This window comes from Vulpes lagopus, chromosome 10 (assembly GCF_018345385.1).
Source record: "Vulpes lagopus strain Blue_001 chromosome 10, ASM1834538v1, whole genome shotgun sequence".
Taxonomy (NCBI): Eukaryota; Metazoa; Chordata; class Mammalia; order Carnivora; family Canidae; genus Vulpes; species Vulpes lagopus.
The window spans coordinates 84,562,419-84,585,083 of NC_054833.1; the positions used below are offsets into that span (position 1 = coordinate 84,562,419).

The 22,665-nt window shown below is 63.2% G+C and overlaps 1 protein-coding gene across 1 annotated transcript in view; it reads right to left on the bottom strand.

The window, feature by feature from the left end:
* Positions 1 to 22,665, bottom strand: part of MEGF6 (multiple EGF like domains 6) — an 86,893-nt gene that overhangs the window by 21,919 nt on the left and 42,309 nt on the right. The window contains exon 7 of the mRNA XM_041773029.1: positions 6,121 to 6,243. Coding sequence (XP_041628963.1) covers positions 6,121 to 6,243 — 123 coding nt within the window. The remainder of the gene's footprint in view (positions 1 to 6,120; positions 6,244 to 22,665) is intronic.

A 22,665-nucleotide genomic window follows, 5' to 3' on the forward strand; every position in this document is an offset into this window, starting at 1 on the left:
CTCAGGCACTGGGCTGTGCAGCACGGGGAGGGGCCGGCTCTGGCGTGGCCGGTGCCCAGAGCTGGGGGTGAGGGTTCCAGCCCCCTCGGTCGTTTCTAAACCCGGCTGTGGAACCCACCTGCCAGCCCGGGCACTCCTGCAATTAAGGACTTGGGCCCGAAGCAAAGCTGACAGCCCTTCAGAAAATGGGCAGTTAGGGGGCTAATGCTTGTGTCCCTGCAGGATTCGTATGTGTACCCCTAATCCTGAACCCCCAGTGTGTCCCTGGAGACAGAGCTTTCGTGGAGACACTTAAGGTTATAGGAGATCACAAACGTGTGGCCCTGAAGTAACAGAATCTGTGTCCTTATACAAAGAGATGTGAGATCTCTGGTTCTGTGTCTCCTTCTGCAGCAGGAGGACACGGGGCCAGGGGGAGGGGGCGTCCAGGAAGGGGACCCCACCAGGAACCCCCTTGGCTGGCACTTCCTGCCTCCAGAGTGGTGAGAAAATACATTTCTGCTCTTCAAGCCACCCCGCTGCAGCACCTGTTCCAGCGGCCTGAGCTCATACACCCTCCCTGCCCAGCTTGTGAATCCCAGGACCCGGGGCTTCAGCCCAGGGCTGCTCAGCCCCTTGTGGGTTCCAGGAGCTGCCGGCAGGGGCCACCACCACCCACAAGCCGCAGGGGTGAGGCGTCCACTCACAGAGGCACGGGGCCCCACCGGGTCAGGAGACCGGACACATGTGGGAAACACACGACTCCCGGGGGTGGAGGGCCCACTCTGCCTGGGCCGGCAGGTCCCTGCTCTTGGGGCCACAGGCGGCAGCCCTGAGCCCTGGGCGGGGATCCAGGGCGGGAGCCCAGCACCAGGTGCATCCGAGCGCCAGGGAGGAAGCAGCCCGGGCGGGGGGTGCTGTGGACAGCTGGCTTAGAGCGGCTCTGGGGCGAGGCAAGGGGCTGTGCCCTGGCAGGCCCCCAGCGGGACACAGGGCTGCCAGCAGAACGCAGGGCTGTCAGGGGGACGCCGCACCCACCGGCCAGTTCTGCTGCAGCCTCGAAAGCCAGCCCCGTGGTTTCTGGGCAGGCTCGGGGGTGGCCCTGGTTCCCGCTGCCTTCACGGGGTTTGGTAATTACTGCTCTCAGACTGGCTTGGTTTTTCGAGGTCCCAAGAGTCTCACACCACGTGTGGTCAAAGGCCACCCACACAGTCCTTCCTTCTAGAAAGCCCTCTGTTGGGGACAGGACCAGCATGGCCGGGCGGGAGGGGGTGGCCGCCTGGCTGAGCCAAGGGGGACCTCTCCTGGGCTCTGCCCGCCTCAGCCCCCCCAGGCCGTCGTGGGTTGCCTGCTACTCTGCCTTGTGCATGCTATCCTGTCTCCCACCCTCAGGCTGGGGCCTCTGTCCTGCAAGGCAAGCACGATTATTGTGGCTGTGCAAGGGGCCGCCCTCACCCACGTGCCAGAGGCTGGACCGGCCGGCCTCCTCACAGACCACAAACGCATCAGCCACCACCACTCCCTGGCCCAGCCAAGGAAAGACAGCCACGAGGGCAGCCCCAGGGCCCCCGTGGTGCCTACTGCCTGCCCAGCATACCCGAGGGTAAAGCGGAGGGGTGAGCCCCCGGCTCCGCTGCAGCCCCGAGGTACATACCAGGCTGCCATTCACACAGCCACCCAGCCCCCAGCCCCGGCTCCAAGCTCATTTCTGCCCTGCTTACACTCACCAACCTTCCCCACCGCACGGCCCAGTCTGTCTTTGCTTCCCTGCTGGGTTTCCTCATCCAGCCCAGGGCCTGTGACCACCACCTCTGGCTCCCCTGGCTTGGGGTATGACCATCCCACCACCCCTGGGTGCCAGCAGGCTGCACTTCTGGGGTCCTGGGCAGGGAGTCTCAGGAGCAGGGCTGCTTCTCCCATGGCCCCATCCAGATACAGGGGCCCCTTGGGGCTGGGAAGGCACCCTCCTTTCCTGCAGCTGCAGATCTGGAGGGTGCTGGAGAACATTCCCAGAACCGCATGTGTGGCTCTGCAGGGATGGGTATAGAGACAAGCCTGGAGATCTGCACCTTCCCGCTGCCTGGGGCTTTGGCATCAGCCCCAGATGCTGCCAGCAGGGCCTCTAGGGGGGCCAGGTAGCCTCCCCAGGCCTCCCCTCTGGGGCTGGAGGACCTGTGAAGCCCCTTGCTGCCCTCTCACTGGGAGAGCCAGACCTGGTGGGGAGGGGGCTGCCCCAAGGCCATGTGGCACTAGTCTGACAGAAGCCCAGGGAAAAGCAGGGCTGGGGAGCCCTTCCCACCACCCTCCTAGGAGGGGGAACCAGGGCAGGGTCATCTGGCTACTGTTGAAGGCGGGTGGGGCATGCATGCTGACAACAGACTCCTCCCCAAGGGCTGGTGTTGGGGCAGGGAGGCGGGTGTTAATCCAAAAGGCAAGCAGGGGCAGAGGCCAAGGGGAGGGGCAGGATGGAGAGCCCATCTCTTCCCAGTGGCTGGCCCAGAGCATCCCATGAGACCCTCTACTGGTTGAGCCAGGGATGCAGTGATCCCTCACACGGACCCCCTAGTGCATTGCCTGCCGGGCTGGAACATGGAGAAGCATCCCTGTCCAAGGCCAGGGCCCAGAAGGGACCACTAGGCAGGTGTCCTGGTGGCTCAGAGCAGCCAGCTGCAGGGAGGAGGTGGGTTTCCCAAGTGTTAAACCACCCAGCGGCGGGTCTCCATGGGTTTACAGGCTGGCGCTGTGTGAGACGTCACAACAAAGCTATAATGACCGACCTTAACACATCACCTGACCAAAGCACTCCCAGGCCCTGAGTCAGGAAAGGAAAGAGGCCAACTCTGTGACCCAAGGGTGACAAGCAGGGTCAAGTAATCCCGAGCCCTGCTCTTCCCACCCCGGAGGCTCCCTGGCACCAGAGGGATGCCAGGCTACTTCTGCTTCTCCCAAGCCAGGCTAAGTGGGTGGTGCTCATGGGCCTCAGGCTGATGGCAAAATCCTTGCAAATTCTCATTTTAAGAATTGAAATCTTTCTGTGTTTTATATCCACCAAATCTCTGCAAAGGAGAGATGAGAGAAAGCTGTGCATTTCCTGTCCTCTCCCTGCCTCGGAGGCAAGTTCCACAAGTGTTTCAAGGCCCCGCTTGTGTGTTTCAAGGCCCCCTCTCAAGCAGGCTTCCTCTGAGGACCTCCCGCAGCCCACAGGGCCCAGGGACATGCAGCACCCTAAGAGATCCCAGCACGCAGGACGGGGACATCGCCAGGGACACCTTCTCCACGCCCATCCCACATCTCTAATGCTCACTCCAAGCTGCTGGGTAGTATCGGGGGCCTGGGGCTGTTTCCTGCCAGCCTGCAGAGTCCCCGGAGAGCTCACAGCACCCCTTCCCCAGAAGAGGAGCCCAGAAGGCCCCAGGGGAGGGGTCCAGAGCAGCTGCACTCCGGCTGTGCAGCCTGCCCCACAGCTGCTGATACCTATATGGATTCTTCCCATAATCATCTGCTGCAGCCCCAGGGTGGCCCAAGCTCAGAAGGCTGCAAAGCTTGTCCCTGTAAAGCTTGGACAAGAGCAGCTCCTCCCCATGTCCTGCACCCTGGGAGCTCCAGAGGACAGGGGGACAAGGCCCCACATCTCAGGGGCAGGAAGTCCAGTTGTACCCCACTCAGAACACTTGAGGGTCTAGGAGGGTCTCCATCAGGCCCCCACCTTGAAGCCACTGTCCTATGACTTGGGATGCATGGCCACCCCTGCCTACCCACCCAAGACCACCACTGCAGCTGGGCAGGTCCCTCAGCAACCAGAAGGGTACATTAGCAAGCAGGGAGAGGTGGCCCTGTGCAAACACTTCCTGCTCTGCCTGTGGAGAAGCTTCCTGGAGACCCCTGCCCACGGTGGGAGTTTCTCTGCAAGGCCCAGGCCCCTCCAGGAAGGGCAGCTCCCAGGACACCTGGGTGGCTCTGTGGTTTAGCCCCTGCCTTTGGCCCAGGGCATGATCCTGGGGTCCCTGGATCGAGACCCATATCGGGCTCCCTGCATGGAGCCTGCTTCTCCCTCTGCCTGTGTCTCTGCCTCTCTCTCTCTCTCTCTCTCTGTGTCTCATGAATAAATTAAAAAATTTTTTAAAAAAAAAGGAAGGGCAGCTTCCTGCAGGCCATGTCAGACAAACCCACCCCAATCCCAGACTGGGTACCAGCCTGCATCCTGGCAGGCTGCCAGCTCCCGGGAATTCCAGGTACAGAGAATTTACTAGAAATAGCTAGGTGCGTGTAGGTAAGGGGGACACAGTGTGCACTTCTGCTGGGAGTGACGGTCAAAGAAAAGAGAAAGCCAGAGGCCAAACACCAGCATTGAGGAGACAGCTTACAGCGATGGGGGGCTCCAGGAGCTGGGAACCCGCACTGAGGGAGCTGCAGGCTGTCTGGAGCTCGCCTGCATGTGCAGTGCTGGGGTCCCATGCTGGGGGTGCCATGCTGGGGGTGCTATGCTGCGGGTGCCATGCTGGGGGCACCACACAGAGGGGCCGTGAGGTCCCAGCGGCTTCATGCCAGGCCGAGCAGACCATGCCCAGGAGCCCTGGCATCAGACCCCCAAAAGACTTTTAAAATAAGCAAATGCCACAGATCAAGATTTCTGGGGCCCAGAGCACTGGCATCTCCTAGGGAAGGCTCCTACGTGGCAAGGGGATGGGCTGGGGACCACAGCGAGGGTGAAGGGCATCCATCCTGAACTGCCCGCAGCCCATGGCTTCAAGCCTCTCTCAAAGGCCCCTCCCATCAGCACCCACATTCCTGCCATCCAGCCTCGGTGAAGGCCATTGTCAGCATAGATGGGGGGGCCCTCGACAGACTGGGGGTGTCTCGGCCCCCCTGGATCAGCCCCCAGGGACACCCTCACCCAGAAGAAGGCTGAGAAGGGATGTGGGGGGCTTGGGTAAACCAGCAGCTCTCAGAAGCCCCCTCTCCCAGTCCCCAACGGGCGGCAGCTGGGGGTGGCGACGCCATCGGATTTGTCTGGAAGCGCATTACAACACTTCCCACATCTGTTTCCACTTTCCGACCAGAGAAACTGCGGGGCAGCTGTCCCACTGCCCGAGCGGCGCCCGGACACGTGAGAGTGTGTGTGCCCTGAGGCCCCCCCGGGGCTGGCACGCCGCCCTGCCACATAGCAGCAAGGCACACGGGACGAGGCCACTCAGAGCCCGCCGGGCCCTCTCCAGGCCTCCAAGGTGGAAACAAGGGATGTCCTGCCCCCCACCCCCCCCCAGAGAACAACCACCACACAGCCTCCCAGACAGTGGCCCCCTACCCTCCACCACTGCATCCAGAGCCAGCAGGGAGAGGGGCAAGGGAGGGTGGACAGCTAGTGCTGGACCCTGGCCTGCAGCCCCTCCACCTTCCACCTCAGCAGGTGCCCAGCGCTGTCCCTGGGAATCCTGTGCTTGCAGGGATGGCAGGCTGTGGCCAGGGCACCTCCAACAAGCCCACTGTCCACGGAATAAAGACCCTACAGAGGAAGTGAGGGTCGAGGTCCCGCTTCTTGGCTCCCTCTTCCCCGCCTGCCACTGGCCAATCCCTACACCTCCCAAGGCTGGGGTGGAGGGACCAGGGCCAGGAACCCTAGCTCCACAGGCCAAGACTGGCCTCATGCTCCCCTGCCCCTGCCCTCACCAGCCTCCCCTGCCACCCTGCAAGCACCCAAGTCATCCCTGAGTCTGGTCCCAGGCCTGGGACTCCACTGACCCACCACAGCTGCTGCTCAGAGAGGGCTCTAGAGTATGGTGGTGGCCCAGGGGCTCCCCGCAAGGAACATGGCCTCAGCATCCCAGGCTCACAAGGTTCCGCCTCAGCATGGGGGAGCCAGGCCCCTGGGACTCTTCCTTCCCTCCCAAGCATGGAGGGGGCAGGCCAGCGAGGGCCCCCAGGAGCCGAACACATTCTGCACAATGGAGCCACCATAAAAGAGGCTGCTGCTGAGCAGACAAGCCCCATAGGGTCTCCTTGTCCCAGAGTACAGGGACCCCAGCCCCATCTACCACTGGGTAGACCCAGGGCAGGTGCACACCTGAGGCCAGGAGCCCAGGTGGGGAGGTGGCACGGGCCCAGAGGGAGGGCCAGCCGCTTCCAGGGCCGCAGGGCACTTACCCAAGCAGGTCCTGCCATCTGCATGGAGCCGGAATCCGGGCTTGCACTCGCAGAGGTAGGAGCCGGGTGTGTTCACACACCTGTGCTGACAGCCGCCATTGTGCACCTGGCATTCATCCACATCTGGACGGGGACACAGTGCCAAAGGTTAACAGCTAGTCATCATCTGAGCTGGCCCCAGGGACCCCAATCTGGGCCCCTCACTGAGCACATGGACCCCTACCCGGGTGCCCGAGCTCCGAGTCCACGCTTGCTGGAGCAGAGTGGGGAGAAGGCTGGGCCTATCCTCACACCTGGCCAGCCTGCACAGGAGGAAGAGCCACCACCTCTGGGGTGGCCAGGACATGGGGAGCAACTGAGAGGGTCAGAAAGAACACAGGCAGCAGTGGTCTGACTAGTGAGGTGGCTGCAGTGGGCACTGGGCTGAGGTCAGGGGAGGCCTAGCTCCTCATGCCTTTCAAGGCTGAGCTCGGAGCACATGCTCTTTTCCAAAGCCCAAATCCAGAAACACCCTCAGGATGGTGCCAGCCGCTTCTCCAGAGCCCATGAGCCCAAAAGGAAAAGCCAGGAATTCATGAGATGTCCTTGCCCAGGCTTCAGCAAGGGGAAGGCAGGTCGAACAATGTGCCCCAAATTCACATCCATCCTGAGCCTCAGAATGTGACCTTGAGAGGTAGGTATAATTTGTTATCCGTACTGGGTAAGATAAGCCCTAAATCCAGGACTGGGGTCCTGATAAGAGCTACACAGGGAGGCAGAGGGTAGACAGAGGTGGCCACAAGCCAAGGAACAGGAGTAGCCATGAGACGCTGGAAGGACGAGGCAGGGAAGCGTCTCCTCTGGAGGTTTCAGAGGGAGCTGTGGATACCTCCATGCCGGACTTCCAGCCTCCAGGAGAATAAGAGAATACATGTCTATGTCTGTGTTTGTTTGGGTCCCAGGAAACTAATTCAGGTGCCGTCTGCCTGAGGAGGGGGCTCCCAATGCTGGGGTCAGGAGCCCACCAGCCACATCCCCAGGACAGGACCTCGTGCAGGTCCCAGGCACTCCACTTCTGAGAGAACAGCTCCCATCTGAGATCACCGGCCTCCAGAGCAGGACACCTGTGCCCATGGTACCTCAGGCCACAGGGCAAGCGCTGACCAGAAGGGGATAAGGCCACCCCAAAGGCCTGGGGTAGCTGCCCCAGGAACCCAGCTGAGGAGAGGAGAAGCAAGAAGACCCTCCCCAGAGCTAGCGGCCAGGGGGCCTGCACCCCAGGAGGGTCCCCTCCTTCTGCAGGAGCACCTGCAGGTGAGGCTGCCCTCACCTCATCCCGGGGCACCAGGGGAGGCTGGGCAGCAGCTGAGGTGGTCAGAATAAGCTGCCGAAGACACCTGTGTTCCCGGCTAACGCCAGGAGAGACACAACTGTTGGGAGACACGGGGATGGAGGGAGGAGGCCACTGCAGACACAGGGCAGCCCCGGCACACTGGGCATGGGGACGGAAGCCCGTGCCTGGGCCTCCGGCCAGCCCACACTGCAGACGCCAGCCTCACCGGCTGAGCAGCCAGCTTCCCCAACCACAAAAGCAGGGAGACAGACACACAGACGCCCCACGCAAACCTCTACAAGCCAGGACTCCACCCTCCAGTGCCCCCCCGTGAAAATGCCCGCTTTCCATGCTCCCACCCTAACATGCCAGCCATCCGAGCCCACTTGTGAGGGGGGCTAGGCCCCCCCAAACACCCCAGCGCCTGCCCGCAGGCAATGCTTCCCACACATGGGAACCATGCCGCCAGCCAGCACTCTGATATGTACCCAGGCCCCCAGAAACGACACCAAACAAACCCAAGGAGGCCAGGGCCTCTGCTCAGCACACAGGCCAGGTCCACTCCAGGGAGAACCCCAAGGCCCTGCCAAGCCCTGAGACTGCCTCAGAGAGAAGACGAAGACCCACAAAGGCACTCCATTGCCTGTGGCAGCCTGGAGCTCTCTCAGAACGGAGTCAGGATGATTCTCGGGAAGAACCTTGAAGGCAGAGGTCAAAGGCTCCCCAGTAGAGCCCCAGAGAGGATGGGGGACAGAGAGCACCAGAGCCCTCCCATAAGACAGTCAGCTGGGAGAGGGAGGGAACGGGGAATGGATGAAAGGGCAGGGCGGGCAGCACCCAGGGGGGCTCAGGGAGGAGACCCTGCCCATCCCTCCCAAGCTCAGATCCCTCTCTCTGAAAGGATCCCTAAGAGGTAAAGATGTGACCCCAGAGGGCACAGCTCTGGGCACATGGTAGGTGCTCAGTAAAGCTTTGGGGAAGATGTGCCAGGTGTGTGTGGTCCAAGGGCAGGTGACGGCAGTCTCACCGTCTAGAGCAACCCTGCCAGGCATCATTCTAGCATTCTAGGTGTCATTCTGGCATGCTGCTGTGCTCCTGACAGGCCTTGGAGGCAGGTGCTGGGTGAGCAGGCAGGCAGGGCTGCTGGCTTCTAGAAACTCTGCTCTCGGCCAGCAGCTTCACGCTCACGCTCGGCTCACTGTAGACCCCAAGCTGGGGGACAGGCTGATTCGGGTGGCTCTATACCCCTGAGCCGCTCGGACACCTGGCTGGGAGGCCAAGCCCACCTGGAGGACCACATCTTCCAGCAACTCCTAGGCAGGTCCAAGCAAGCCGTCCAGGACACACTGGGAGCCCCGGACAGCATCCGAGCCTCCGCCAGCCCAGCTGCCCTGTGGGCCACAGGGACATCAAGTGGACAGTCTGGGAAGAAGCACTTAGACCTGGGGCAGGAGGTTGCCATCAGCCAGCAGGGCCCCACCAATGGGCCTGCCCCCACAGCTGAGGCCTCCTACCCTGGCTCACCCCCTGCCCACATGACCAGTGTTCTCCTGGCCCCCCTGTTGCCCACAAAGGGACATTCGGACTCAAGTATCCACATCAGTGGACAGAAATCCTACTCCTTGCTAAGATATACAAGGCACAGCTGCAAGCTGTCTCCTCCGGCGCTCCTCTTGGGAAGGACTGGCACACTGACTGTGGCTCCAAGCTCTCCCCTGGCCCTGGAGCTGCACTGGCCTGGGGGTCTGCAGTCCACCACCCATGGGGACAGGATCTGTGAACAGCAGCCTGACAGGTGCGACAACGCCCAGCCACCATTTCCAGCACCACTGAGTGCGGTCAGCCTGTGTGGGTATCGAGACACAGCCGGCAGCTGGAGGGTTCCCCCTCCACCTCTTCTGCAGAGCAGCAGGGCATCTGGCCACATGACCTCCTGCTGGGCCCCTTTACAGAGGAAGCAAGCCAGCACCTGGTTCCCTAACCAGCCCACCCCACTCCTGAAGCAGCCATGTGGGGGCAGAACAGTGCTGTCTTCAGTTGATGCCCACCACTTAGAGACCCTGTGACCATGGCCGTGACCATGGCCGTGACCATGGCTGTGGCCATGGCTGTGACTAGAGAGCCACAGGGTCCATGATCTTCAAGGAGAGTGGGGTCAGCTGAATAATGGCCCTCCAAAGGACCCACATCCTAACCCTTGGAGCCTTACCTGGCAAAAGTGACTGTGCAGCGGGCTTAGGTCAAGGATCGTGAGGTGGGCAATGATCCTGGAGTACCCAGGTGGGCCCAGGGTCATCATAGGGTCCTTAGAAGAGGGGGCAGGAGGTCAGAGAGGAGAAGGTGGGGAGACAGGGGGCCTCTGGCAGTGTCGACGGAGGCAGGGCCACAGCCAGGGATGCAGTCCCTCCAGACACTGGAAGGACAAGGAAACCTGGGGCATCCAGGTTTCCGAATGTGCACTCTGGCCAGCCTGGCCTCCTGACCCCCACCTAGGGAGGCCCACTGTGCTCTGTGGGGGTGGGATACACTCCCCTGGGCCCAGTCCTGCAGGCCCACTCCCTCCGGATATGCCAACTGGTCTACACATGGTGATTCCTGCAGTGGAACACCTCGAGACCCTCCAAACAGCAGGGCCCCAACTCTCCCAGCCAGCACAGAGGGAGGCCTGGGTCCCCTCCTCCGTCCCCTGACTGAAAGAACTCGAGGACCCCATGTCTCCCATGCTGACCCCATGGAGCCAGGAGATAACACCCAGCCTGGTGCAAACCTCCTCTGCCCTCCCCAACCTTAGGCCCAGCCACCACATGCCGGGTGCAGCCCACACCCGCATGGGGAGGAGCTGGGAGCCCAGGAGCCCAGGAGCCCACAGGTCCAGAGCCCGGCTATTTGCAGGAACAGCCAGGCCAGAGGCCCTCAGGAACGGGCACCAGTGCTGGTGCATCCCTTAGCTGAGACGTGTGGCTGGGGACTTCGGCAGCCCGAAGATGGGAACTGCCTCCCACACTGGCACTCGGTGACATCACTGTGCTGACACCGGGTGGCTCCCCAGGTGCTGCCTTGGGCCGCCCATCAGCATGCTACGGGGAGCCCAAGGAGGCCAGGGTAGAGTCAGCTGCTCCTGCAGAAACCCCCCACTCAGCCCCTTCTGAAGCCTCGCCCATGCTTACATGGAAACCTGAGCCTGCTGGGACGCTGCCAGGAAGCCCGCTCACGTGGTTATTGAGTTCAGAATCCTGCTTTCCCCCCAAATATGCCACAGGGTCCTCCTCATGCCCAGAGATTGCACCCCACCATCCACATCCACCCTTGTCCTCTTCTCTCCGCAAGTTCACACGGGCCCTGGAGCAGGGTGGGGGCTCCCCAAAGCCCAGCCACACACAGCCCCTGGCCCCTGGAGGCTACGCAGCCTCACAGCACTCAGTGTGACCGATGGACCAGTGACAGTGCTGGCCTGGCCTTGGCTGAGCCACCAAGTGGGAGGGCTGCCTACCCCGTGGAGACCCAGCCTGAGACCCAGCTAGCCAAGTGACAAAGCCAGAGGAGGCAGGAGACTACCACTACCAAGGGCCTGCAGCTCAGAGCTCCGTGTGCCCCCCTGCAGGGACAGCGGCAGAGACTGGCCAGGGCACAGGGGAGCAGGCCCCAAACCTCCAAGACCAGCTGCCCTGCAGAGCCGTGCAGGGGCCAGGAACAGCCTGGAGGGCAGCACCCCGCCCCCACTGTGATTCGGGGGGCACTCACCGCATCCTGTTTCCCATTCCTGAGGATGCCAGCTCCAAGCTCTAAGCAGTTTATCACTGCAGGGAGGCTGGGCACCAGATCCAAGGGCAGGGAGAGGCAGGATCCACCAGGACAGGGGTGTATCCACTCTCCCTGAGCTGCCGGGGTCCTCGTGGATCACCCTGCAGCCCACTGGGCTGACCACACTCCCCGGGTTTGGGGAAAGTGACAGCAAGAGGATGGCACCTGCCACATCCACACACCACCCCCAAAGGGGCTCAGGCTCTGGGGACCCCGTAAGGGCAGACCTTGCCTTTAGGGACCCCAGAGGGCTCTCTCTTGAGCCTGCCTTCTCGCTCGACCGCAGGGCGCCGCCGCCGCAGGCAAACCCAGGGCCCGTTTCTCTTCCCTCCGGTGGGGACATTCCGCTGTCAGCAGCCTCCGCGGCCGGGCGGGCCGGGCCGGGCGGGAGAGGGGAGTCGCAGTGTCCGATGACTCAGGGCGCAGGGCCCGTCCCAGAGGAAGCGCCGCCAGCGCACGGCCCCCGCCCCGCTCCCCCAGGCCCTGCACCCCGCGCCGCCAGCCCGCCGCCTGCTTGGGGGGAGCCCCGGGAGCCCCGGCGGAGGGCGCGCGCCCCCCCACCCCGCGCAGGGTCCGCGGGCGCCCACCTGGCCTGCGGTCCCCGACGCCCGCGGCGTAGCCGGCCTGGCCCAGGTGGCACGGGTAGCAGCCCCTCCAGAGGTAGCGGTAGTGCGTGCCCGCCACGCGCGCCAGGCCCCCCAGGAGCCCGAGGCACCAGAGCGCCGCCAGGCCCCCGCGGGACGCCCCCATGGCCGCGAGCTGCGCCCGCCGCCCGCCGCCCCGCGCTCTGCGCCGCCGCCCGCCCGCCCGCCCGCCCGCGCCTTTCAGTCCTCGCTCTCCCTCCGCCCCCCGCAGGTGAAGGCGAATCCCCGCGGCGGAGGGCCCGGCCCGGCCGCCCCGCCCCCTGGGCCCCGCCCCGCCCCCTGGGCCCCGCCCCGCCCCCTGGGCCCCGGCCCGCCCCGCCCCCTGGGCCCGCCCCGCCCCCTGGGCCCCGCCCCGCGGGGGGCGCACAGGCCCTCCTCAGGCAGGCACCCGGGGACACGTGCACAAACAGACCCACGTGTGCAAATACACACACGCCGGACCCTGCACAATGTACAGCCACACGCACGCACACAAGCGTTCCCAGCTCCTGCACCGAAAAGACCCCAAAGCAGAAAAGGAGGCCACCCTGGCAATGCCACTGGGGGCTCCAGAAAGACAGTTTGGTGCAGTTGGGTTCCGGCAAGGATGAGTGGGTGGGGAGCCAGGGACTTTGAGTCCCACCCACCGAAGTGGAAATCCCAAGGGGTTGAAGATGCCGGCTGCCCCCAGGCCTGGGGTCCAGCACCCTGCACTACCATGTCCTCTGCTGGACTGGATGGGGACTGGCACCCAGAGGGAGCCTGGGCAAGGGGAATCCCTGTACCCTGAGAGCAGGGAGGCTCAGAGCGAACATGGACTCCCCAGCAAGGACAGCAAGCCCCGGGGGGCAGGCTACAGAAGCCCCAGAGGTGCGTCCAACCCCAAAGCCCAGAGCCCCACGTTGCTCAAGGGCACAGCTGGAGGTTCCAACTTTGTCTGAAGCAGGCAGCAGCCACTGTGCCTCATAAGGACCTCAATGAGCCTTGACCCTATGCTGCCCCCTGAGGTCGCACACCCAGCACCCTGCCTCGGCCGGACCTCCTCCCTGGGGTTAACTACCAGGGCCAAGGCCTTGCTGGCCAGCACTCTGCCCGGCCACCTGTGTGCAGGGTCCCAGGGGGCAACCGTGGGCCCATGGGAGAGAGGCACCAGCTCATCTGGCCCAGTCCTGCCTGCGATGCAGAGCCAGCCCTTCCCATTGGCCCCCTGCCTGCCAGGCGCCTGGCAGGGCAGAAAAGGGCCTGCCTGGGGCCTGCCTGCCTGTCTGCCACCACCCCCTGGGTAAGCTTCTCTCCTGTCCTCCTTGTGAACTGCACAGCAGCCCTTGAACCCCAGCCTCTCACCCTGGGAGCCTCTGCAAGTCTCCCTGACGGGCACAGTCAGGCTGCTGTTGGAACGGTGTCTTCCCCACGGGCTAGCAGTTTATCGCTGAACGTACATCTCATTTTCCACCAGCTCACAAACCAGTGCTCATAGAAGGCTGTGGGTCCCACCATCTGCAGCCACCAGCCAGGACGCAGGGGGACAGGAGGCTGCAGAGAACTTCAGGTCAGAGATCACCCACACCGATGGGCAACAGGGCTGGGGTTCCTCCACAAGCACCCTTCTGGGGTGGAGGCCCTACAGAGGCCCCTCCAGGAATCACTAACTGTTATGCAGATGCCACTCTGTCATCTCTCAGGACTCAGCCCTGGGAGGGAGGAGAATCAAAGACAGGAAGCGGGGACACAGGCCTCGGTCCCCCCCCCCGCCCAGCCCCCAGGTCTTGCCCACTCTGGGCAAAGGCTCTCTGCCTTGTTCTGTGTCACAGGGGAGGGCCACAAGCCCTCCGAGCTACCGAGCACGTGAGCTGTCGCTCGTCCCGTAAAATACGCCACTTTCTTGGTGTGAGAGGGAGGTGAAGCATCCTCTCAATTGCTTTTCTATGCATTACATGTTAGAATGACTTTATTTGGATACATTGCATGAAATAAAAAAATACACGATTAAAATCAATTTTTTTTTACTTTTTTAGTGCTGCTTTGGGAAAACGTCGAACTACACGCATGGCTCCCGGCATGGCTCACTGTCTACTCCCATCGGGGCACCCAGCCTCCAGCCCTGCTCTTCAGGAGCACCAAACTCTCTGTGCCCATTTCCTCATCTGTAACGAGGGATGACCATCACAGACCTGCCTTATATGACGACGAGGCAAGGTGACAGCGAAGATGCCTCACTGAGTCAGTGAGAGTCAATAAAAGTTGGTAGTCGGGTCTACACACATGCTGCCCCATCCCCAGGCCAAGCAGCGAGACCCATGGCAGTGTCCAGAGCTGGGTCTCAAGGGGTAGCATCCTGGGACCCAGCCCCACCAGCCTGAGAAGAGTCGAGGGACCTGAGGACTGTCCCTATCCCACAAAAGCCATCTCCCCGGTGCTCCTGCTGCCCCCTCCCCAGATAAGCCAGCACAGGGCAGGGGTCCAGGCCCACTGAAGAGCCAGGCAGCACAGACGAGGCCCAGGACCCCACTGAGCCTGCTTCCCTGTATATACAGTGGGCAGGACACAGTTCTGGGGAACCAGCAACATCTCCCCACCTGACTGACAGCCACAGTGGGATCCTCAGAGCCCAGAATAACTCAAGGTATGGGATGAGCTCCAGCAGCAGGATCCTGAAGGACCGGGGGTGTGGGTGGCCCTGGGCCTCCATCCCCACGAGCCCAGGCAGGAGGACCGGAGCACAGCCCTGCGGGGCAGGAGCCCAACAAGTGCAGAATGCCACCAGCCACGCAGACAGTGCCCACAGCCACCCCACTGCCCCCCCAACCCCGCCAGTGCCGCCAAGCGCATCCAGGCCCCAGGCTGTGGGGTCTGGAAGCTGTTTGGGAAATGCTTTCTCGATGCGGAAATGCGGGCTGGGCGGCTCTGCCCGGGGAATGTCTGTGTGTCAGCAGAAGGAGTGGCTCCCCCCACCCGCCAGGCTGGCTCCAGCTCTCCTCTCCAAGCTGGGCGGCCGCGGGGCTCCTTCACCAGGACCCAGGCTGGGGTGAGGGCCCCAAGCTGCCTCACAAACACCACACTTGCCCCTTAGAGCTGGGCCCCTCCCACCACGGGCCCCTGACATAGGCTTCAGTGCAGAGCTGCCCTGTTCCGGGGTCATTGGGCCAGCGGGAAGCAGAACACAACCGAGCCTCCCCCCTCTTGTGGTGTCTGTCTGTTCCCGGGGGCCAGAACCGGGGGTGAGCAGGCCCTCCAACAGAACAGGGAGACGGAGGCATCAGGTACCCTGTCTGGCCCCTGAGGGGGGATCCCCAGGTCTGGCTAGGGGCTGGGCATTCCCGGGTCTTCTCAGGAAGAGCTAAACCCTCCGCAAGCAGGAGGTGCGAGAGAGAGAAGGGGCACTCGAGAAGCCTCCAGAAGTCCCTGCCCGATCCCTAGGTGCCCGCGCTCTGAGGGTCCATGGGCACAGCAGAGTCCTGAGTGGAGTGGCAGGCACTGACCCACAGGTAGCTGGGCACTGGGTGCTAGGCAGGGGCTGATCCCAGGCTGTGCCCGCTCATGGGAGGACAGGTAGCCCCAGATACTCTGGCTCCCGCTCTGGCTCTGCAAGCACCTCTGCTCACTCCCCTCCTGCTCAAGTTGGGCATGTCCTGTGTCCCTTCGGGGTGGAAGCAATGATGAGCAAGTGCCAGGTGGCCCCACTCCCCACGGCCAGTATGCCCTGGGACACACATGGGGTTCCTCCTGTCTGGGGCCCAGGGGAGGCTCCTCTGACAGCACTGGATGAACGGGGTGGGACACAGGGGGAGTGGGGGAGGGTGGCCTGGAACGCAGTGTGGGTGCCATCCGGGAGCCATAGGACTGCAACAGGACAGGACAGTGACCAGACAGCCCCCCGACAGGACCCCCAGTGGCAGGAAAGAAGGGCCACGGGGATCCCTGGGAGGCTCAGCAGTTGAGCACCTGCCTTCAGCCCAGGGCATGCATCGGGCTCCCTGCATGGAGCCTGCTTCTCCCTCTGCCTGTGTCTCTGCCTTTCTCTCTGTGTCTCTCATGAATAAATAAATAAAATCTTAAAAAAAAAAAAAAAAAAAAGGAGGAAAGAAGGGCCAGAAAGGGGCTGGAAGGAGGCTTATCTCCTCACCTGCCTTACATGGGGCTCAGGGCTTCTCATCCCAAAGTCCTCCCTGCCACCTCTGGTCCCTTGGGGAATGAACACCCTGCCTGGCTGTTTCCTCCAGAGCCCAGCCCACGGCAGGAGGTCAGCTTCTGGTCTGGGGCCACACATGGTCCACCCTGCCTGCCCACCCCTTCCCCTGCCCCTCTCTACCCCCTCTCTACCACCTCACCCCTCAATGGGCTGCTGCTAAGTTTATTTCAGGAGCAGGGAGCCAGCTGGTCCTAGCACCAGCCTCATGGTAAACCCATTACCCGGCTGGACTCCTCACCCAAGCAGAGGGAAGGAAAATTAAAACCACAGTAGTTTCCGAGAGCCCAGTTGCCATTCCTGACTGCAGCTGCCCTGGCTGAAGCCAGGCGGAAATAGGGGAGCCCCCTTCTCTTTCACACATGGCCCCCCAGGAGAGCCCCAGGTAGAGCAGCCTCCCTCACATATGCTCTCCTCCGGGGACCAGCCAGCTTGGGGGCCCTCGGATGCCAGCACCACAGCCAGAGTGCCCAAGGCCTGGTCTGCCCCAGGAGGCACCCAAGGAGCACCAGCCCAGCGCCATTCTGGAGGGCGCCCACACACGTGCGTGCATGCATGGATGCGCGTGACCGGCCCTCCCTGTGGCTGCCAGCCACCTGGCCTCACTCCCCGGCTGTCATACAAAGGCAGCGGGGAGGCCAGGTCTCACCCCAGGAGCACCAGAGTCCTGGAATGTGGACAGCCTCCACCTTGGGCACAGCCCTCAAGGCCTGGCTCTCACTGACGACACTGAGCTGCCAGAGACCCAGGGACAGCCCCAGAGCTCACGCTGCACCCAGAGGAGAGGACACAGAGACTGATTGATGGAGAGGTTTCCTGGAGAAGGTGTTGAGCCAGCTTGTGGCCAGGAAGCAAGGGAAGGGGGCGGGTGTACACAGGGGCTCGTAAGAGGACATCCGGGCAGGTGCAGGGTTGCTGCCACAGAGGCAGGAGGGGAGGATGCAAGGCAGGGAGCCTGGCTGAAGCCGTGTGCCTGGCCCTGGTCCAGTGCAGCTACTCAGAGAGATGGTCAAGCACATCACCAGGCCTGCATCCAACAACCCACACAGGTGCCAGGCCGTTGGTCACCCTCCCACTGGGCCTTCCTCACCCAAAGGCCAAGCCTGACTGCAGGACGTTGTGGCCACAGGGTGGAAGCCAGCTGTGCCAGTGCCCAGGGCCAGCCAGCACATAGGCTCCCTTTGGGTGCCCAAGCCTGAAGCAGGCAGGGCTGCCCATTGGCCCCTCCTGTCTGAGGACTCGATGCCACCGCACAAGTACCCAAGGCCACCCAGTGCTCAGGCTGAGCACACAGCTGGATGCTGTTCACATGACATGCAGAGGGACAAGGATTAAGCCCAGTGGACTCCCCGCCCTGACCCGGCCAGACAGGAGCCTGGCTCTGAGCACCCACACCCGCTCCCTAGGGTCTGTTCACGGAAGACACACTAGTCCTGGCATCTCACCACAGGCGGGAGGAAGAGCTCTCACCCTCGGCATTCTGGTACAGCTGCCCCTTTGCCCCAGAGCTGCTCTGGCCAGACCCTGGGGAGCAGGGAGTGAGGAGGGTTTGTCCATGGGATTCTGGGGTCTGGCTGGGGCTGGATGGGGTCAGAAGCCAGTGGGTGTGGAGAGTGACGGGAGTGGAGACTCAGCCCAGACCTGCCTCCCACAGACACCTGGAGAAGAGCCAGGGAGGGTGGGGAAGGTGCGGCCGTCACTCCACAGGGAGGGACAGAGACCTGGGGCAGGAGAATCCAATCCGGGGGCTGGACACTGGGTGAAAGTGGCTGCCCCACACAGCAGGTGCCCAGCTCAGCAGTGGAACCTTCTGGGGCAGGCCTGACTCGTGTGCGGTGCCCTCCCCACAGCACTGCCTGGCCAGGCGGGGCTCCCTGTTAGCCCGTGTCCACCTCCTCTCACCGAGCCCCGAGCTGAGGACCATGGCCTCCAGCAGTTACTCAGCCCCCACCCCGGCCACACCTGTGGTACGTCAGGCTCAGGGATGTGAATCCGGCCTTTCCAAGCCCTGCATCCAGCTCTCACCCCGCACCTCGGCATCCACCCACAGGCCCTACAGCTGGCCTCGGGCACGGGGGCACTCAGCTGTGTGGGCACCTGCAGGCTGCACATCTGAGGTCCCCTCCCGACAACCACGCCATGGCTCAGGGGGGCGGGCAGGCCGTGGGGCAGGCTGTGGTCCTTCTGCTGCCAGCGGCTCTGACGGCCGATGGGGACGGCTATCGTTTCTCCTGCCTTGGTCCTAACCAAGGGCGTACCTACCAGAATCTGTTCACTAGAGGAACAAACAGGGCTGGGAAATGAAAGTGTTTGGCTCTCAGCGCTTCCGTCAGAGGAGGCCTCTGGCCTCACACGCCTGGTCAGAAATGCCGCCATCCTGCCCGGAAGGATGGCGGTTCTCAGCTGGGCTTGCTCGCCTGTGTCCAGAGGCCAGGAGGCCACGGGACCAGGCCCTTGTAGGAGTGACCAGAGGCCCGAGTTCATGCTGGGCTCTGAGGCCCACAGGTGCATGATGAGCCTACCCGGCAGCCTCTCTCGTCCAGGGTTTCACATCCATACCAGAGGTCACCCAACAGATACATGCTGGACACCCACTGTGTGCCACACATGGCCTGCTTGGACAGCGGGGGATGAAGGAGAAGCCCCTCCAACTCCAGAGAAGCCAGCAAGCCAGAGGACACAGGGAGGGTGCCCCCAGATGGGGCCTGAGCACCCAGGAAGTCACCCTGGGCTTTACTGCCCGCCCCCAGCTGGGGACCCCAGGTGTACTGCTGCCCCTCGGGGCCTCCTGCTGCCTGGTATAAGATGGGCCCCAGGGCAGCCTGAGCACTGAGCAGCAGAGCAGGCCTGGCAGGCAGTGTGGGCTGGACAGGACAAGGATTCCTTCTTGAGGTCACCAGGACAACTGTCACCCTTCCCATTCTCCTGACTCAGCAAGAGCAGGGTTATCCTGGGAGATACAGATCTTACATGATAAAACCTTTCTCAAGACTCACAGGGACCACTGGTGAGTCACACTTCCATCGAAGGCACCAAGTGTTATTCCAGGTGGGGTCAGGAAAAGTCCACCCCCACCCCATGAAGGGTCGATGGAAGTGCAGGCAGGTGCCACCCGGGCACCGGGACGAGGGTCCCTAGCAGCTTGCCACGCCCCCAGGAGGGCACCGCTGCAGGACAGCACAGCTGGCTCCAGTCAGCCCACAGCCCTCCCAGCCCAGGCCGGAGTCCTGGAGGCTCCCAATCAAGGCCTGTCACTTCCCACATTCCTGCCTCTCCCCCGGGACGGTGAGAGCCTGCAGCCATCTCCAGGAGGCCAGGGAAGGCCAGGCCAGGAGTCCGGCCAGGCAGAGTGGGAGTGAGAGAGAAGCACTTGTCCGGCTGTGTCTCGGCTGCTTCCCAGGATAAAGACAGGCCTGAAGCCCGTGGTCACAGCCAAAGTGGGTGGGGGTGGGCAGGCGGCCCAGAGAGAGGTCCCTTTGTGCCCACACCACCCCAGGCACATGTGCCTCACAGCAGGTCCCCATGATGTCCCCCAGGGGCCACGGGCCAGCAGAACCATGTGCTCAGTGCAGACGCCCAAGCCTGGCCTATGGGGGCTGGGAGACAGCCTCGAGCACCCACAGGCTTCTCACAGACACCTGGATGCAGACCCCAGCTCTGCTGCCCCCCTCCCACCTGCAGCCAAGGAGGAACCACAGAACAGGGCTGGGCGTGCCCAGCACCCCCAGAAGGGAGCCAGCTGTGCTCCTGTTGGGCCGAGGGAGGACTCCCACCCGGAGGAAGCCTGCTCCCTGCACAGCCCCCTGGCAGCCCCCCATGGCCCCTCCCCCAGGACCGCCCTTATCTCCTGGAAGGAGGGGGGCTGGAGCCGTGGGAACAGTGGGTCTCCTGCCGTGGGAAAGCAGGCCTATGGGCCTCACATCCCCTCCCCCCAGGAGACACCTCGATTCTCTCCAAAGCACTGCATCAGCGTCCCCTGAGACTGAAGCTGAGACCTCAGTCTCAGCTGGGGGAGCCCAGCTGTTACAGTGTCACGGTGGCCTTTGGGCCACACCATCTGGCCTTGCGTGAAGCCTGGACACTGGTTCCTGATGGGGCACTCCAGAATGAGTACCCAACCAGCCAGCGGTTGCAGGGTTGGGGGGCTCAGGGCAGGCAAGAACACCTGCCAGTTGGGAACCCCCCACCCTGGCTTCAATGTGGTCTCCCTGACCTCAGGGCCTTGCCCCTGAGGACCCTGGTCAAGAGGCAAGGACCCCAAGGCCAGTGAGGAGGGGTTCAGCTCAGGTTGGGAGAGTCCTCTCCACCCCGCTCCCTGCACACACACACACCCCCACCCAACCAAAGCAGGCCTGGGGCAGGGGGTCTGCACAGACACTGGGCCACCGGCCTCGAGACACTTCCCAGGGCCCTTCCAGTTCCCTGAGAGGCAAAGAGTCTTTTTCGTCCCACTTTCTAGATAAGGAGAATGAGGCTCAGAGTCACGAGGTACGAGGCTGAGACTCACCCTGGGCCTTGCAGACACCAAAGCCTGGCCCTGGAACGACCTTTGCAGAGGTGCTGACGTGGAAAGCCAGGCAGTCCTGGAAGGGGGCTCCGGGCCCCCTGGCTGCCAGGGCGTGAGGTTCACAAGGCAGTCGGCATCTCTTCCCAGGGCCTGCGCCTCCATAAACTCAGGGCCCTCAGGTCAGAGAGCACACCCTGGGGAGCAAGAGAAGCCGCAGCAGGCGTGCAGCCTCACCTCGGGGATGCGCCTGCTCCGGCCTCCTTCCCGGCCTTCCCGGCCCCCGCTCCAGGACGGTCTCCCAGAACATGACAAGCACACGGGGCTGGCAACGCTCCCGGAGCGAGGGCCAAGGCACCCTCCGGCCAGGCTCCCGTGCCAGCACTCAGGGTTTTATAGTCAATTCATCACTCTGAGCGGTTTCTGGGCTCACCCCACCATCAACTCGGGGCACACCACGCTACGTGGGAGCGAGCAGAGCCGCCCTTCCCTCGGAGGCAACGTCTTGATTTCCCGCCGGCCCTGCTCACTCACGGCCGCCGTAGCAGTCCTGTTTGCTGGCGGGGCTGCCGTTCCAGGGGGGCTGGGCTGGGCTGGCAGGGGGACAGAGAAAACACAGCAGGCGCTCGGCTCTCGGCTGCCGGCCGCGCGGTGACTCCGAGCCCCAGCCATCCCAAACACGCAGGGCCAGGGGTCGGCAAACTCCCAGGGGCCGAGGCCAGGGAGCGGCCTGGGCGGGGAAGAAAGGGCCAGCGCAGCAGGACACGGGGTCTGAGGCCAATCCCCCCAGCCTGCCCTCCCCTCCTGGTCATTTTGTCTGCGGCACGGCCCTCTGACAGCTCTGCCAGATGGCGGCAACCTCGCCTGCACTCCGGGACCCAGTGGATTAAGGGATTCCAAAGCTTCCCAGAGGAACTTGGAGAGGTCTCATTTGCAGAGCCTGTGCTGGGCCAGCTCCGTGCAGGGCTCTGGTCACCGGCTAGAATGCAGACTTATCTTCCAGGACCAGCAGACACATCTGTGGGCACACCTGGCCCCAAGTCAGCCCTGGGAGCCCAGAGCCCAGGTCAGACCCCCAAGCTCTGGAGCAGCCCCAGCACCCTCCCCCGGGCCTCCTGGTCATGGACGAGGGCTGGGGGGTGCTTGCCCAGCTCTAGGGGCCAAGGACCAGGAGAGGCAGGATGGGAAACCCAGGATCCAGTCCGTCTGGGAGGCCACTGGGCTAGAAAGCCCCTCATGGTGGGGACCCTGACTCCACCTCAGACTGAGCACAAGCCAGCCCAGAAGGAGCACACAGCAGCTTCCCAGCATGGAGACCCCGATGCCAAGCTGAGGCCCCGAAGGGCCAGGCCCACTGAGGCTGGGCAGTGTGCCGGCAGCAGCTGGGGGCTGGAACCAGGACCCTCCGAGGGCACCTGCGTGCGCTGGGGCCCGGGCGACCTCAGGGGAAGAAGTGTGCATCTTGCATGTGGGCATCCCTGTGGCACATGGAGGCCGGCGAGGCTGGCCAGGGAGTTGACGCTCACAGGACTTGCCGTGGGCCTTGCAGGCCCTGGGCCCCTCGATTCGCTCACGTCAACCGTCCTCCCCGCCTGGGGGGGTACAGGCTGTCAGTGGAGGAGAGATTTGTCCAGCCACTGGGCTCTGAAGGCACTGGCAGGTGTTCCCAGGCGGGACCCCCAGGACTCTACCATGGATGCCAGAAATGCTCCTCCTTGGCGCCAAACCTCCACCCTGGATTCCTAAAATGTCGATGGGCTGCTGGACATCTGGATTTGGCAGGAGGGCAGCTGTCAGCAGCCGGGCCTAGGGGCCCCTGCACTCTGTGGGTCCTGGGGGGGTACAGACCACACAAGTTCTATCATCCGCAGGGGGCCCATGTCACAGACGGGGAACCAAGGCCAAAGTAGGACTCCCTTCTCACTCAGCCTGGGCTTCTCACCCTCCCTGCCAGGCATAGGACCCCCGCCCTGCTGCACTTGCTTCCCTCCCTACGACCTTCTTCTGGCCACAAAAACACTGGAAACAAGACTCCGCACAGGGACCACTCCCATGTTTGCAGAGTACCTCTGCCACCCCCAGACTCCATTCCAATAAGGACCACCACCCATGTTTGCAA